This window comes from Carettochelys insculpta, chromosome 3, assembly GCF_033958435.1.
Source record: "Carettochelys insculpta isolate YL-2023 chromosome 3, ASM3395843v1, whole genome shotgun sequence".
Classification (NCBI taxonomy): Eukaryota; Metazoa; Chordata; order Testudines; family Carettochelyidae; genus Carettochelys; species Carettochelys insculpta.
Window position 1 is genome coordinate 193,974,147 of NC_134139.1, and position 18,668 is coordinate 193,992,814.

General features: G+C 42.7%; 1 protein-coding gene across 1 annotated transcript; it reads right to left on the reverse strand.

The window, feature by feature from the left end:
* Nucleotides 1–1,816: 1,816 nt before the first annotated feature.
* MRPL19 (mitochondrial ribosomal protein L19) lies at nucleotides 1,817–12,506 on the reverse strand. Its single transcript, XM_074991350.1, has 6 exons — nucleotides 12,402–12,506; nucleotides 10,326–10,437; nucleotides 8,857–8,975; nucleotides 6,408–6,542; nucleotides 5,234–5,415; nucleotides 1,817–3,067 (listed from the first exon to the last, which is right to left on the reverse strand). Exons 1-6 carry the CDS (start codon nucleotides 12,487–12,489, stop codon nucleotides 2,864–2,866), a joined length of 840 nt encoding a protein of 279 aa, XP_074847451.1. The 5' UTR covers nucleotides 12,490–12,506; the 3' UTR covers nucleotides 1,817–2,863.
* Nucleotides 12,507–18,668: the final 6,162 nt, after the last annotated feature.

Below are 18,668 nucleotides of genomic sequence, written 5' to 3' on the forward strand. Positions count from 1 at the left end.
TGCAGCCCCTCATTAGGCTAATTCTCACCATGGCAACTTCAAAGTGGCATGCCATGTAGCTGCAGGCACTTTGAAGTTGTGCAGGTCCATGGCTTGCCCCCACTTCAAAGTTGCTGCAGTGAGAACAGTATAGTAAAAATAATGAGCAGTACTATTATACACAATGTAACTGTCACAGATGTGCATACAACCTCTTTATATGGTGTATACTATGCTTAACGTTCACATGTTGGCTAACAGCAGTGATCCTGATTGGTGTCTCTTTACATCAGAGGCCTCCAGCTGTCACCTCTTTATGGACAGGGGCCTCTCCCTTTCTTCATACCAGAGATTTAGCATTGCAGCTATCCTGCCATTCATAGTGCTACTTAATCCAGCACCTGTAACTTATTTTCTCTCTGGGCCAATGAGAGTTACCATTGACCAGCTTATTTTTAAACAATACATTTAGGACAAAACCATTATTTTATTTTTTCTGTGAATAGTCTACCTTGGGGACAACTGGAAAGCTGGCATGCATTTTCCACAGACAGCTTGGCCAGGTCCTATCCTTCTGGTATCTCCAGTAGGATTTTGCTCTCTGGGGCCACATCTATACTGCACCTTAAACTGTGAGATACAAACTGAGTATCTTACTTCAAAATAGTCTATTTCAGCACTTGGCACTGTCTAAACAGCACCAAATGGCAAAATAACATGCTACTTCAAAGCATCCATTACTCCTGCTGCAACAAGGAGTACAGGGATGCTGAAATAATGGGCATGTTTCATAGACAGATTAGCTATTTCAGCCTACTAAGGAATTCCAAAATAGCTCACCTGTGTAGACAGAGCCTTTGATACAAGTTTATGTCTTGGAAACCAGAACTAGGGCTGTGGCTCAGTTGATTCTGACCCTCTATTGTAAAGCTCTTTGTTTGCTGGGCCTCTTGAACCCAGTCCAAGCCAGTACATGCAGTTCAAGGGGTAGTGCTTTTCTGGAGCCATTCACTTGTTCTGAGATCTAATTACTGCTCCCTATCCAATTTTCCTGGAAGAAGCTTGGTAACCTAACAAAAGTCCTAAGTCAGACTGCTACATAAAACCTTTGATAGAAGAGTTTGACTAGTCCAAGCCCCTTTGTTTCCATGCTTCCACCATCTCACATATCAGACTGTTCAAAGTAACATTTCCCCATCAGTAATTACTAGTGGTAGATCATTCAGTCTGGAGCAAAATATATACTATTTCATCAGTGACTCAACTCCTCCTACCTGCAGAAGAAGGGACACAAGACTCAGCATGGAAGTTGAGGACCTGTGATGGCTTTTCTATGTTAAGTAGGATGATTGTAAGCAGTTTAATAAACTGTGGGTGGGGAACAGGAGAATCAAATCAACTTAAAATTTGTGAACTAGTGTTAAGTCAAATGGAATTAATGGGTCATTGGTTCAAGTGCACGTTTTACAATCACAAGCATGAAGGGCCCCAATCTGCCTTTTGGGTGTTTAAACAAACACAAAATTGGAACTGCCAAGTCTGATCATTTTGTGAGGTGTTCTGTCCCTTGGTCTTGGTCCAAAATGTTCCTGAAGGCAGAGATGGGACAGCCTTTGTTTGGAATGATGCCAGCAGGTTATTACTGGTCTAATGCATTTACCACTATTGCACCTCATTCCAATACCTAATGTTTTCACTCAAGGCTTACTTCCATTGTAACTTCTGCAATATAATCTGGCCTTCCTGTTCAGCAATATCAAATAGACATATACGTCCTAGTGTAGTTAAGCAAGCAAGGAATGAAACTGTCTGTGTAATTTTTTTTAGGATACAAGATAACACCCAGAAAAATCAAAACAAAGGCAGTTAGCTATCAAACCAAGGACAGGAATTCTTGAGATAAAATTTAGAACAAGTCAAGTCAGTTTGCCCATGCAGTAACTAATGGAAACTCTTCATTTAGGCAGCTAACAGACAGTTTCATGAAGAGATATTAGTTGGAAAAACCACATACTACCTGAATCCAGTGTGGCATTTATGGCCTGCTGTCACATGAAAGGTAACAGCAAGGGCCTGTTTTGTTACCATAAAGATAGACTACCTGGAAAAAAGAACTTGGTACAGTACTTTGGTAAGATTTTCTTAAAAATTTATTGTATACAAAAAGGACAGATTACCCCACCTCCAAAGTGGGAAACTGCACTGTATATACATGAAAGGTGCAGGCTGCACTTTCCTTCTGGTCCTGCACCCTCAGGACCTAAGCAGTCCCAGGTGAGGTCAATGCTCTCAGGGCTTCCCTCCTGTTCACCAGCCCCAGCCACTTTCCAGATTTCCCACTGGCTCTCTGGCACGACAGTTGCCTGGCTGCTCCTGGGCCCTGTGGCTTCCCAGTGAGTGCCCCTGGCTGGCAGTTCCCCAGCCACGTGCCTCCCTTGCTTTCAGGGCCCCACCACTCACTGCTACCTCTCCAGACATGGGGGCCTGCTGGCTTTTCCTCTCTAGCCTCCCTTTTCCTTCTCATGCAGGGGCTCCAGCTTTGGCTCTGTCCCCAGCCCAGCGCTCTAGTGGGAACTCACCCCTTATGCCCCCGCCACACGCTGCAGCTGGGGGCTGCAGATCTGGCCCTGACCAGGCTGCCAGCCACTACTCTCAGCCCAGCCCCTGCCCCAGGACTCTCCAGGCCTATGACATTCGTGGTCATGCCAGACCACAGATGTTGCCAGATAAGTACTGGATTTAAGAGTTTGAACCTGTACTACTTTTTTGAAAGACGAACTTTATTGTACGTTCTGACTATATACACAAGTCTTAAACAGTGGAATTAAATATTAAATTCAGTGGTGGCCTCCTCTGTAATCTACTGTATAAAAGCAATATTTTTTTAGCTCTCCATTTCTTTCCATATTTCTCTCTCTAATTTTGAAGTATCATATTCTCGCAGCATGTCAAACTCTTGCCAGGGCTTGCTCCACTTTTGTGCTTTTTCCATAATTTTTTCAGGTAGTTCAAAGTGGATTCCTTGAATGTTAAACTTGGGTCGTTCCCAACGTTTTGTCCAGGGTTTTGGTTTCATTTTGACCTTCAGCTGGGATTAGAAACACAGTAAAGAACATGTAAGATACAAATTCTGCATAGAATTTTGACATTTTTGCAATAAGGATGCATTTTCAACTTAGCACTAGTCTTTTTGCCCTAAAGAAAAAGCGATGCCAAGTGTGACTGTACAATCAGCTCCGAAGAGCTACTGATCTGTTCTGTTTGGATAACTGGAATTGATTCCTGAAGAAACTTAGTCATTTCATGCCTGTGTGCACAACTGTCCAGCAGAAAAACGCTCACCTGTTTTCAATCTAGTTTTGAATACCACTTCTAATCAAAGTTAGATGTGGTCTTATTTTTCCTCTTCAGTAGCAGGACTGTTAGGTCTTTTACCATCATCTTCACTTAAAAATTCCCTTCCCTTTGAGTCTATTACTGAACAGTTTAAAAAAAAAAAATCATCCACCTTCCTTCCATCATCCTCAAGATGCCCAGGGTTCACATGTAAGAGCAAGTTTCCAATCTTTTTTTTTTTCCTGACACCCTCCACTTTGGTTTCCCTCTGTAGTCTGTAATGCCTTTTTGTACTGAATACCCCAGTCACCATACAACCCACAGGTGAGTACAGGCCATGCTGCTTTTAGCATAGTGGTAAGCATTATAAAAAACATAAAATAGCTAGGTATTAAACTCGGAAGATGGTGATTCCTCTAATATATAGCTGACTACAGGATTTGCTATGATGGACAATGCTTACTTGAACTGGCATGAGATATGCATCCCACTGTCTTCTACAAGTCTTCCTAAGCTAGTGAAGAGGAGAGTAGATGTATTTGATTTCTTCAAATCTTGTGGAAAGAAATAATCTACTTCACATCCGCTAAGTTTCTACACTCAGCATGACAAACTTGTCTTTTAGCGCTCTTCCCTCATGTAATTTTAAACACAGAGTCTCCATATAATCACAGACTACTAGGACTGGAAGGGACCTCGAGAGGCCATCAAGTCCAGCCCCCTGCCCCAATGGCAGGACCAAGTACTGTCTAAACCATCTTTGATAGACATCTATCTAACCTGTTCTTAAATATCTCCAGCGACGGAGATTCCACAACCTCCCTTGGCAACTTATACCACTGTTTGACCACCCTGACATTTAGGAACTTTTTCTTTATGTCCAACCTAAACCTCCGTTGCTGCAGTTTAAGTCCATTGCCCCTTGTTATATCCTCAGAGGCCAAAAAGATCAAGTCTTCTCCCTCCTCCTTATGACACCCTTTAGATAGCTGAAAACCACTATCATGCCTCCCCTCAATCTTCTCTTTTCCAAACTAAAGAAGCCCAATTCTTTCAGCCTTTCTTCATAGGTCACATTCTCTAGACCTTTAATCACTCTTGTTGCTCTTTTCTGGACCCTCTCTAATTTCTCCACATCTTTCTTGAACTACGGTGCCCAGAACTGGACACAATACTCCAGCTGAGGCCTAACCAGCGCAGAGTAGAGCAGAAGAATGACTTCTCGTGTCTTGTTCACAACACACCTGTTAATGCATTCCAGAATCATGTTTGCTTTTTTTGCAACAGCATCATACTGCTGACTGATATTTAGCTTTTGGTCCATTATAACCCCTAGATCCCTTTCTGCTGTAGTCATTCCTAGACATCGTCTCCCCATTCTGTATGCGTGAAACTGATTGTTCCTTCCCAAGTGGAGCACTTTGCATTAGTCCTTATTAAACTTCATCCTGTTTACCTCAGACCATTTCTCCAATTTACCCAGGTAAACTTATCCAATTTACCTCTAGATAAAGATGACAATTTAATATTCAAATAGTTCTATGGATGTCAAGCAGACATCTAAGTTGCCTCTACAGAACACATACAACATGGAGAAAGCTTCTCTACATAACCCCTGCTGTACATGCCTGAACTGTGACCTAGAGAGCCCACCTCTAGAAAGTTTTATTTGTTTTCCATGCTCATCAATCCTTATTCTCTGATAAAATAACCACAAAGAATGCCAGATACTTCAACTACACTCTGGATGACTATTATAAAAACAAAGCAAGACCAAACTTGTTTTACATATGACATGTGAGAACTTGAATCCAGCCCTCTGAATAGTTAACACATTAGATATTAAAATGTTTATATTACAGTGACCTGAATCACCCACTCACTTTTCCTCTGAGCTTCTATCACCTGAGACTCATACCTTGTTTACAGGAATTTCATCATTAGGTGAATGGGGCACAGGTTTCATATTAACATCAAAAGTACTATACTCAGGAAGAGCATCCCGTAAATACATCAGGTTGTCATCTAATCTCTTCTCCAGCTTCAGGACCTTGATCTCCAAGATTCGAGGATTGTACAGTTCATAGCAAAATTCAACACCTTAACAAAGCAAACCATTATTTAATTTGTAGGTGAGAATCAGTGGGCCCTAAGAAACTTAGTCTGGGTTTGATATATTGCAGTTTAGTATTTCAGATCGTTATATTAGTCAACGACAATGTTGTTGTGTTACATTTTGGACCCACATTTCAATACAATATTTTATACATTTCTCTTTGGTCTAGATTAGCTCAAGAAGCAGTGGGATTTATGTATAGAATTTAAGAGGGTGCCACAAGAATGGATTTTCAATTACTCATTGTATTTTGGGAACAATAGTGATTATCCAACTGTGGTGTGATATTGTGCGTGTGTGTGTGTAAGCAAAATAAAGGAACATCTAATTCCTGTTTATGCTTATATTAATGCAGACAAAGTAACGTCTGTATTGCAGACCATGGCTTTAAAGTGTACCAGAATGGATAGAGGTGATGTAGTGGGCTGCTACACTGATACTCTATTACAGAAGCCTTGGGTCAAATGTAGCTTAGGTTAGAAATGATGTAATGCAGAGATGACACAGGACAACTGATAATCAAGATTAAGCTCTCTGAGGCCTATATTGTATTACTCTGTTTGCATGATACTAAATATAACGGCCCTCACTCTTAGTTGGAGTCTGGCTGGTACTGCAAATCAAAGTGATTTTTAAAAGTCTTTTGTTAGAATATTATTACAATCCATCTACCACAAAGTCAGTTCATAAATGAAGTTACTATATGTATTAGAAACATGAGATCAGCCCAGAAGTGCCAGATTTTTAAGCAGCTGAGATATACTGTATACCAAGGTCTCACTGCATCTTGCTGTGCACCCTGTTTTAAGCCCAACAAAGAAACAAATAATACACAAGAGAATGATGCTCCTTAAGCACTCTAGCATCCAACAGCAAACAAGATTTCTATAATGTACCATTTCACATATAGCCTAAATACTATAGTTCCTCCATGTAACAGTCATAACGTAAGTATGAAAGCTGTAGGAAGACATACCCTGTCCTTCTATAACATTCCGAAGCACAAAGGTGGCACCAAGTCCTTTTCCTCCCCTTTGAATGCAAATTCCGACAAAATGGCTGGTTTTGTCATTGGCATATGGATCTGCTGTGGTAACAGAAAGGATACTTCCTGCTCAAAGGAGAAACTAGTTAGTAAATCATGCCTGGAACATGGAGAAGGGGGTCAATTTTTAAGTGTAATCATTAATAGTCACTCAAATTAATCTTCCTAAGAAAGATGGAATTTGTAAGTTATAGGGTTAAATATTTATCTAAAATATAACATTTCTTTGCCTTTAAAGAGTTAGCTCACATCAATAATGCTATTTACAGTATATTCTTTGTTATTGAGATCTTTACTAACCAGAATTCTTGGTTAACTGGAAAAGTTAATGAATGGCAATATACTTTTTTTCCTTTACTAACCAGAAAAAAAATATAAAAAAAGTTATTTAGAACACATATCCAGTTGTAGTGTTTAGTGTATAAAGGTTAGCTTATGGGGTGATATATGGCATGTTTAACTAGCAGCAAGTCAAAACAGTAGTCATGTAGTCCTTAGCAGGCATCCTTCAGTCTACGTAGACTATGGATTGTGCCCTTCGTAGTTCCATTTGGAATCATCAGTTGCAGTGGTGACTGTGAAGGCCCACATGAGAATGACAGTCCTTGCTGCATCTGTTGCATGTGTAATGGGTGTCTGGAAGGTCCTTACTGTGCTTTCTGTGGGCTCGCTTCTCCTCTGCTAGCTGTCTGATCCTCATCTCACCCTTCTGAAGGCCCTTGTGTAGTTCCTGCCTCCATCTGCTGTGATTGTCTGCCAGCTCCTCCCAGCTGTCCGGCTTGATGTCTACCTCCCTGAGGTCCTTCTTGCAAACATCTTTGTAGCACAAATGGGCGCCATCCGGGAGGTCTTTTGCCAGAGGCTAGCTCACCACACAGGATGTATTTTGGGATCCTTCCATCATTCATCCTGTGGACGTGGCCTAGCCAGCGGAGCCGCCGCTGCCCGAGGAGGGTGTGCACGGTTGGGATTCCAGCTTGCTCAAGGACGGCGGTGTTGGACACTCCATCCTTCCACGATATTCCAAGGATGTGCCTGAGGCAGCGCAAGTGGAAGATGTTCAGCCTCTTTTCCTGCTGGGCATACATGGTCCAAGACTCACTGCCGTAAAGGAGGGCGCTGAGGATGCAGGCTCTGTAGACTTGCATTTTGGTGGGGTGTGTACAACTTGATGTTATTCCACGCTCTCTTGCTGAGTCTGAAAATAGAAGTCTTTCTGATCTGCCCATGACTAATTCCACCACTTGTAGATGGGTGTTTCTGATGGCAAAGCCAACACCATGCTCCCTGGGTTCATCTTGGGCTTTACACTGCCAGAAAAAGGTGTAGTCCTTTTCCTTTAGAGATCCCGAATCTGCGAGTCGCGTCTCTTGCAGAGTAGCAATGTCAACTTGGAGCCTCTTCAGTTCCTCATTGATGACAGCGGTCTTTTGAGTGTTGCTGATGTCCTGAACATCTTCAGTCAAACCAGTCAGCATGGTTCGTACACTCCAGCAAGCAAGCTCAAAACTTTGGTGGTTTCCTTTTCTTGTTAATTTTCTTATTGATTTGCCTGGTGCTCAAATTTCAGTCACTTGTCAGGTTTGGGAACCTTAAGCCTCACGCACCCAGTGAGGCAGGTGAACTGTGGCGGGACAGTACCCTTCCGGCTGGGGGCTGCCCCACTTGAGGCGAGCGGTGACTGGCCAGTGAGATGTAATGATCTCTCCCACTGTTGAAGGCAAGCCCTGGTGCTCATTCTCATACACAAGAACATAAAGGACTAAAGTGGAAAGTTAATTGTGTTGAGTGTCAGAGCACACAGTGACTTCAGAAGCTACGGGGCAGCAGCAAAATATAGAAGTTTGTGTGTATAAGTACACATAATGCCTTAAACAAAGTGTCAAATTCTAGTGTAATACAGGTAGAGTGATTGTTTTTATACTGTAAGTGAAAATTTAGCGTTCTGTGGTTTGTTAAATTGCCAACTACATGTAATGTGTGAAAATTTCTGACCAGCAGGTATACCTCCCTTTTAACCAGACAATTTAATTAACCTGAATCCCCCATTCTGATGTTTCCAGATAACAAAGAGTATACTGTACTTGTTTATAAACAGAATTGTTAGAGACAAAAGTTTCTTGAATCACATGTGCACTGCAGTGTAAGTTGTAAGCAATACATTGACATCTGTATCCAGAACACTAACCTGTGTTTTCAGTGAGTTCAAATGGCTATATTTCTACTAATCATAGATTCTAATCAACAATCCTACACAGTCCATTAAGTTTGGCAGCAGAAAATGGTAACACTGTTATAAAAGCTACACCATTAATATATTTTTTCTTTTTGCTATATCAGTGGCCAACAAGTTATTAAAAATCCTAATGTTGTCACTGACCAACATAGAACTCAGGAATGTTGAGCACTTTTCGCCTCCGTTTCATGTCAATTCTTTCAATATAGAATTTAAAAGGATCTGTTCTCCCTCTTGGAGGTATAAATTCAGGACTCAAGAACCTGTGGAGAAATCAATATCTGAGTATAAAACAGAAGTAACTTACATAAGAATCTACATCGTACTATAGCACTGAAGTAAAAACATTTGGCTTACATGCTATTCATGAGTGCAGGTTGCCTTCCACTGACAAATAGCAATTTTTGCAGTTCCTGATTTCAGTGCTTCAAGTTTCTTTCAACAAGAAGATGTACAGTTTGTATTCAGACATTTTGCAGCTGCAAGTGCCTCCAGTATTCATTGGCTTTTTGGGTACATGAAAATTTTCTGTTTATCAGTTTTGTTACTGCCATCGCTTTTGAGCATTAGAGCTTTGGATATTTTCAGGGAGAAGGGGCCTCCGGAAAGAGGACTTCCTTCCGGAAGACCCCCCCCGCCCAGGGACCGCACTTCTACATGCTGTTTCGGAGTCCGGAAGAACATCTTCTGGACTCTACATCATGTGACCTTATGCTAATGAGGTGCAGGGAATTTACATCCACACCTCATTAGCATATTTCGGGCCATTTATATGTAGAAATGGCCAGAGTGTTTAACCTCTGGGAGGCTCCAAAATCCTTTTGTTGCAAGGTCTAAGAGATGCAGCACAGAACCTAACGCCTCATGAAGACAGTTTCAAGTTATGAAAACCCTTGCCAGTCCATGACAGTCAACAGCTGAATGGATATGGAAATGGGAGATGGACTGGATGCCCACAGGTGTCAGAGTTTTGATTCTAAGAAAATATTCTCATTCCTAAACTAAATACAACTCAGATTTTTTTGGGGGAACTCCCTAATGTTGCACTGCCAACAGTGCAGAAACATTTTTAATCACTGTCACCTAACGTTGCCCACAGCAGGTTAGGCGTTACAATAATAGAGACAATGGTGCCTTTTTTAAACTAGTGTTCTTGCTGAGGATACCAGCATCACCAGCAGAAACATTTTACAAAGAATGACTTGCCCAAGGACAAGCACAAGGTCAGCAGCAGATAACCCAGGTCTCTCAACTTCCAAATCACAAGTACTTTCTCTCTGTAACAGACTGTTGTATTGAAGATACACAAGCATTTAATATAAGGAAGCTCAACAAAGCACAACCTAGACTTGTGTGTATATTTGCAGCTACACTCACTTTTCCATTAATCACCATTTTTGAGGATACAAGTCACAGGGTAAGTATATTAAGCCCATTCTTTGGGAACTGTCTTTGACAGACCTTAGCAAATGTTTACTATACCTTGCATAATGGTGCTTAGTGGATTTTAGGAAGAGCTCATATAATTAATGACTTGACTGAAGACTAAGTAATGGAGAAGTAACCTTAAAGAAGTGTAACTGTGCATCGTGTTAAGCAACAGAGCATCCTACCTGCTCTCCACTACCTCTTTACGTTGGTCAGTAACAACTGGCTTTGGAGGTGGCTGAAATTTTGTAGGCTCGCCATCATTAGTTCTCAGAAGTCCAGAGGAAGAGAAACATCCTTGAAAGGTGAAAAACAAGATGGTGCTGAAAATAAACCTCTCTCAACCAAAAGTAAAAGCAACTCTCATAAAAAGTATGCATAAATTATAATGTAAAGTGTTTTGGAGGATTGAGAGTTGCTTACATGTATGAAGAGTAAGGAATCCAGTGCAACTTACAAACATTCACAGAGTTCCTTCTCTGTTCCTCTAGTGCTATCTTAAGAAGACAGTAAAAGATCATGCTTTCCTTTGTTAGATGCTCATTTGATAGGAAAAAAAAACTGAGAGAAACTAACTCAAGAAGTTTTAGATGAGTCAAAAAGAATTATAAAAATGATATATTTCTTCCTCTGGTTTATGCATCACATTTTAGAACAGCTTTCAGACAACTTTATTCAAGCAGTTATTGCTCAAATATTTTCCAAGTTTAGTTGTAATTCATCTAAACACAGACCTTAATACTTTCTCCTCGGTGATATGAGGAAGGCTCAGGTATTTTTTTATAACTTACTACTGTATGAAATTTGCAAGAGGACTTACTACTACAGTATCACTAAAAGTACAAAAGTATTTTAGCATGCCTTATTCCTGTACAAGTCATGCACAGATTACAGCAAGATCAGACCCTTAGGGAAAAAGTGATTCACTTAATAATTTATCTCCCTCAAAAGCACCATAACTCCTGAATGTTTTTTTTTGTTAAGAGAAACACCTACAATTTATAATACACTTATTAGCTCAGCAACTAGTGATAGGTCACATCTCTCCAAAACTATCACATCTAACATTTGGGTTACAATTTACATTAATGACACTTCTCCAATATCATTCTGTCTACTGTACAAGTGAAGCAGGTTAGGCTAAATAACTGGCCCAAAATCACACAGTCCATAACAGAGCAAGGACTAAAATAACAGCTCTTCTCACTCAGAGTTCTGCCCCAGAACCCCAAAACAATCCTTCCACTTAGCAGATCTCTGCAACTTGAAAATGCAGGTGAGCTGTGACTTTGGAAAATCGCGTTTGAGAGGCTTTTCACTAACACTTTTGAGCATTAGAAGTTTGGATAAGGACAACTAGTAATAGAACCTTTTATGGTTCCATTCTAAGTTACAGAACACTGGATGGATCATGGCTGAATAGTTTTATACATGAAATCATTTGTAAGATGTCTGACTTGCTCCTAGCAGATGGGAGCCCACAAGACACCATGGGCGAGATTTTCACCCCCTTCCTTTACATGGGATAATAGGACCAGAAATTCATAGGGGGACTACAAAAACCCTAAATTTAGCTGGAATTGCCTAACACAGAAATTTAGGAAAGCAGATGAAAGTGGTCCTCTTAGAATGGCTTTGAGAATTCTGTTGTAGGACCACAGCTATGCAGATAGCAGAGATTCTGTCATTGCTGCTGTCCATGAGGTAGCCCAGTGAGGATACCATCAGTTAGCCACACAGAGCTACTTTCGACCCTGGAGAGCAGAAAAGAGCGTTTAACCTCAGGGAGGCTCCCAAATCCTCTCATTGCAAGAGGAATGAGACCCAGGACCTCTCAGGAGGATGGGACTCACAACAACGTCAGCAAGTGCGAGACACGTTCGGGCCAGAGGAAGAAGGGCTGGGGGGGGAGGGGGCGTGTAGGGGCTGGAAGAAGGATCCGGACAGCACCCGCGCCCTGCAGAGAACATCCCCGCCCGCCACGGGGCACTGCAGGGCGCAGCAACCCAGGCAACACCCCCACCCAGAAAAGGGCGCAGCGGGGCGGCGAGGACCAGGCAGCCCCTCCATGAAGAGAAGGCGGACGGGGAGCAAGAACCCAGACTGCTCGCGGGGAAAGAGGAGCGGCAGGACCCAGTCCCGCCCCCGGGGCCAATGGCGGGGGGATGGGAGGAGGAGAGCGGGGAGACACCCCCCAGGAGACGGCGACGGGAGAGCAGGGCCGCAGAGACCCGGGTGACCCAGCTTCCCCCACTGCTTACGGCAGAGTGCGCCGGGCCGGGCGGCGGACGCCCTAGCGAGGACCCTCACACCCGCCCGTTCCAGGAACCGCCCGCAGGAAGCCGCCATGGCAGCGCTAGCAACGCTCCCTGTTGCGCATGTGCAGAACCTTAAGCCCCCCCGCCCCCCCCTTTCCCGGCTAGCTACGGCCAGCGCAGCGTCCCAAACTAACCACGAAAGCGGAGCGAGGCTTCAGGATGGGCGGGGCCCTTTCTGGGAGGTGGAATCGGTGCCCCGGGGGACAGCTGGAGGAGGAGGGGGCGCCCCCCCCCGGGCAGAACGTGCCAGGCTCTGCTCCGGGCCCGGCGGGAGGAGCGGGGCTGCCGGGAGATGGGGCAGCCCGGGATGGGGCTCCCAGACTGGGCCGAGGGAGGCAGCCGAGCCCCTCAGTCCCTTACACGAGTCGCGTAGGGTGCAGCGGCCCAGCCCTCGCCCCACGCCTTTACGCCTCCCGCCTGGGCCTGCAGGAACCCCCCCGCCCCCGCCTGCACAGCCCTCCTTTGGCAGGGGGCTGGGAACCCCCAGGGCTCCCGCTGCTCCCCGCATCAGCCCACCGCCCGGCTAGGGACCTCAGCTCCCCGAGAGCCAGATCCACAGCCAAGGGGCAAGCGGGGGATCCGGAAAATTACAGCCCTGTTAGTTGGACTTCAGTCGTAGGACAGGTGTTGGGAGAATTGTAAGAAAGTCGCCGAGGACCTAGAGGTGAACTGTCATTGGGATAAAACACAACACGATTTTACCAACCAAATCTCCTTCTTTGAGCAGATAACTGATTTTGTAGCCAAAGAAAATATAGGAGGTCTAATATGCCTGGCTGGCAATAAGGCATTTGATACAGCTGCACAGAAACGGGGTGACATTTTATGGTGCAAAGTGCAAGCACATCCATTTAGGCACTAATAACAAAAATTTCAGCTATAAGCTGGAGGCTTATCGGTTGGAATGGTTGGAAGCGGAGAAAGATCTGGATGTGTTGTTTGATCATAGGGTAACTATTATGGTCATTGGGATGTGGCTGTGAAAAAGTCTAGTGACTAATCTTGGGATTCATCAGGTGAGGTATTCCCAGTAGAGATAGGGAAGTAGTAGTACATTATACAAGGCACAAGTGAGCTCTCATGTGAGATATCCTGTGTAGTTCTGATGTCCCAAGAAAGATGAATGCAAACTGGAACAGGTGCAGACAAGGGCTACTAGGATGATGCCACTGAGAGGAGATATGATTGCTCTCTAAAATACATCATAGGGCGTGAGACCTTGGGACCTAGTGTAGACACAAGAACAGATAGATATAAACTGTCTTTCAGTTAGTCAGGGCTTCAAATTTGGTGAAGGCTTGTAAACAGCAGAGGAATGATGTTCTAGAACAGCCTCTAAAGGGAAGCACGGGCAAAAAAAAAAGGCTATTTCAGAAATGGGTGGGTGAGGTTCTGTGGCCTGCAATGTGCAGGAAGTCGGATAAGTTGATCACAGAGGGTCCCTGCTGACCTTAAAATCTATGAGACTGGATAATTCCCATGGACCTAGTGCTGTCAATACTAGTGATTAGGATTTTTCACACACTATGGCAATGTAGTTATACAAACCTAATTTCCTACATTAGAGCAGACCTTAGTTAGCTCAGTGGTTTTCAATCTGTGGCACACAGACCCCTGGGGGTACAAACTATAGGTAAGACTTCCTAAAGGTTCAGCATCTCCACTCAAAATATTCAAGGGGGTCCACAAATGAAAAAAAGGTCAAAAACCCTCCAATAGCTGATCTCCAGAGAGCACTGTGGTGTTAGTTTACCGCCATGTTGTGGGAGTGCTTGACTGGTTTAGGATAAGAACATAAGAACATAAGAATGGCCATACTGGGTCAGACCAAAGGTCCATCGACCAAAGGTCCTCCCCAGCACTGCCCATAAGTCTGTCTAGATGCCTCGAGGATCTGTGATATACCACAACAGCGATATGCTCTTAGTATGTGGACAGAACTACACAGGCAAATTTGTACTGTGATGCCAGGTTTTGTCAAGAGCTTAGCTTCTGATGCTTCTTCATGGGTCTTTTTAACCAGTATCAGACAGATCCTCTTGTGAATACCATCACCCAGTCCTGACTGACACTTGTTGCAATCAGATATTGTTGCAAGAAGAAGTAATATTCTGGTTACTTTAAAGAGAAAAGGGAAACTAATGCTATGGGTCTGGGTATGCTATTACACTCCCTAACTTTGTAGCACTGTTTATGTCCTCCCTTTGTGATTATTAGCATTGATGCCATCCTTGTTTCTCACATCTTCTGTTGGTTTAATCACTCCATGAAACAGATTGTGTCACATGTTCTGGCCCCTATATATAATTTCAGCAGCACTGAAATAAAATACATGAGAATTCACCCAGCACAAACGCAGCACAGGGCTGCCATTGTTTTCCTAATTAAGTCCCTGGGTAGGGTCATGCCAGAGATGGAGCATAATGCAGATGGGAGCAGGCCACAGCACATGGCACTATAGGAATTCTGGGAAATGCCATTGCCCTGAGAAAACTGCCATAAGTTACAACTGTGAAAATAAGTGAGCATGTCCAGGAGCTTATTGTTCTGGCCCCTGAAGAATACCTAATTAGCAGAGCATAAAGGTAGACAAAACCTCCCCTTTGCCTGGGGATGGGGGATTCTTTGTAAAGAATTGGAGCACAGATCACCTGACAGTTCCACTCTGTCTTTCCACCTGTTTGCTAATCCCTCCAGTATGGGCATTGTTTGCTGCTCTGACCAAAATTTGACCAATGAAACACAAAGAAAGATGTGAACAGCACCACACAAAGAAAAGGGATTTACTTCTTTGGTGAGTTCAGTTGTCAAAAAGCCTCTGGAGACTTGTAAAAAGCCCTGGGCTTGACAACAATTAGAAGACTAATGGAATGATAGAAACCTTTTCATGCATCTGCCTGGAAAGGCTGTGCATACTGCCAGTAATTCATAGGCCTCAGTTTAAGACTAATTGCTTTCATTCCTCCTGCTGAAATAGAAGTTAATCAAGTGTTTCATTCCAGTGAGGAAAAGTTAGAAAGCATTTCAAAAAATTCAGCACTGAGAGTTTAATGTTGGTTACATTGATCTGTATATCCATTTGTAATATTGAGTTGCTTTAAACATTGCTATTTTAATAAAATTTCCTTAAGTGTCACAAACAGTGTGCATATCTTTGTTACAAAGTATCACAAACTAGTGGCTACAAAACTCCGCATACAAACTCGAGCCCTTACATAAATGAAGGCTTACAAATAATACATCGTAAGTTACATTTTGCAAGAAGTTTCTCCCAAACTCATCAGCAAATTAGATCAACAATAGTGCTTGTCATACTCTAGTGATGCTGTTTATTGGTGGCAGCTGATGTTATGGTCCAGGTGAGCCATTACATTAGCATGAGCTATTGTGAGATAATGTGATGCTTCAACTGTTTGGATTCCGATCTGTTATTAAAACAAAAAAGCAGTCAAGTAGCACTTTAAAGACTAACAAAATAATTTATTAGATGAGCTTTTGCGGGACAGACCCCCTTCTTCAGACCACAGCCATACCAGAACAGACTCAATATTCAAGGCACAGAGAACCAAAAACAGTAATCAAGGTTGACAAATCAGAAAAAATGATCAAGGTGAGCAAATCAGAGAGTAGAGGGATGGTGGGGAGGAGGGCCAAGAATTAGTTTAAGCCAAGTATGCAAACGAGCCCCTGTAGTGACTCAGAAAATTCCCATCCCAGTTCAAACCAAATGTTAATGTGATCTGTTATTAGTGTATGGGAGCAGGGACAAAGGCAGGTACTACTTGGAATCTGCTGATTTAATACCCAACTTGATTAATCACATTCTGAATTATACCAGCCAGCAGGGTGCACTCTAACCTTGAAAATAAGTCCCATTAATGAGAATTATGTATTTTACTTTTGGCAAAGATTCCTCTCCCCAGTGACTTTACAGTACATGGCAATGGGCTAGCACTGTTGATGGGGTGGCAAGAGGTACGGGGTCAGGATGGGGAAGTCAGCTTGGGCTAATCCAAATAACTGTGCTAATCATGGAGAGTTGATAAACAGGCAAAAATAGGTGCATAGCTTGTGACAGAAACAAGTAAGAATCTAGCATTTACAAATGTCCATGTGAATAAAGATTTTAGCTTTTTAGCATTGCCTCTCTCAACATAAAAGCAATGTATTAGCTCTTTGTTCCAATATTGCTTAGTGTCTTCCTAACAGCATCATAATTCCCTCACCCCATTATTAAATTCTCTCATGTATTTATTCCATCCCTTGACAATGCAAGACTAGTCCTTACAACATATATTCAAGTGCTTGGTCCTCTCTACTTTTACTTTTTTATAAGCAATCTTGACTCAGTTTTCTTAGCAGATAAGATGGGAGAGGAAGGGCTCCCTTCACACATTATTTGGCACAGGGGAAGAAAGCATGAAAACCTGCATAATTTCAAGATTAGAAAACTGAAAGGCTACATCTACATTAGAAGTACATGTCTACAGAAGTTACTGTTAAAAGAGATGTTACGACAAAACTTCTGCTGACAGATCTCAATACATAGAAGCAGATCAATCTTTTGATCCACTCTGTTGACAAGAAGACCCCCGGAGTGTCTACATGGCTTTTTGTTGACAGTTCTGTTGACATAACACATTTTCTGTGTAAATGATCCTTGAGTTTAGTTAACAAAACCCCAGTTTTGTCTGTAAAACTCTCTGGTGTAGACATAGCCAAACAGTGTTGTATAGAACAGGACAGTTGTTGGGGGCATGGTGGTAATTCATAAACTTAGGCCAGAAAGGACCATTGTGATCCTCTAGTCTGACCTGTATCACATAGATCATAGGTAATCCCTGAATTAGCTCCTGTTTGAATAATCATAGAATCATAGAATACTAGGACTGGAAGGGTCCTCGAGAGGCCATCGAGTCCAGCCCCCTGCCCTCATGACAGGACCAAGTACTGTCTAAACCACCCCGATAGACGTCTATCTAATCTATTTTTCAATATCTCCAGTGATGGAGATTCCAGAACCTCCCTTGGCAATTTATTCCAGTGTTTGATCACCCTGACAGTTAGGAACTTTTTCCTAATGTCCAACTTAAACCTCCTTTGCTGCAGTTTAAGTCCATTGCCTCTTGTTCTATCCTCAGAGGCCAAAAAGAACAAGTTTTCTCCCTCCTCCTTATGACCCCCTTTTAGATATTTGAAAACCGCTATCATGTCCTCCCTCAATCTTCTCTTTTCCAAAATAAACAAGCCCAATTCTTTCAGCCTTTCTTCATAGGTCACATTCTCTAGACCTTTAATCATTCTTATTGCTCTTTTGTGGACCCTCTGTAATTTCTCCACATCTTTCTTGAACTACGGTGCTCAGAACAGGATACAATACTCCAGCTGAGGCCTAACCAGTGCAGAGTAGAGCAGAAGAATGACTTCTCGTGTCTTGTTCACAACACACCTGCTAATGCATCCCAGAATCATGTTTGCTTTTTTTTTTGCAACAGCATCACTCTGTTGACTCATATTTAGCTTCTGGTCCACTATAACCCCTAGATCTCTTTCTGCCATGCTCCTTCCTAGACAGTGTCTTCCCATTCTGTATGTGTGACACTGATTGTTCCTTCCCAAGTGGAGTACTTTGCATTTGTCCTTATTAAACTTCATCCTGTTTACCTGTCCATTTCTCCAATTTATCCAGATCATTTTGAATTATGACCCTACCCTCCAAAGTAGTTGCAACCCCTCCCAGCTTGGTATCATCTGCAAACTTAATAAGTGTACTTTCTATGCCAATATCTACATCATTGATGAAGATACTGAACAGAACTGGTCCTAAAACAGCCCCCTGCGGAACCCCACTTGTTATACTTTTCCAGCAGGATTGAGAACCATTAACAACTACTCTCTGAGTACCGTTATCCAGCCAGTTATGCACGCACCTTATAGTAGCCTCATCTAAATTTTATTTGCCTAGTTTATTGATAAGAATATCACACGACAGCATATCAAATGCTTTACTAAAGTCTAGGTATACCACATCTACTGCTTCTCAACCATCCACAATGCTTGTTATGCTATCAAAGAAAGCCATCAGATTGGTTTGACATGATTTGTTCTTTACAAATCCATGCTGGCTGTTCCCTATCACCTTACCACCTTCCAAGTGCTTGCAGATGATTTCTTTAATGATCTGCGCCATTATCTTTCCTGGCACAGAAG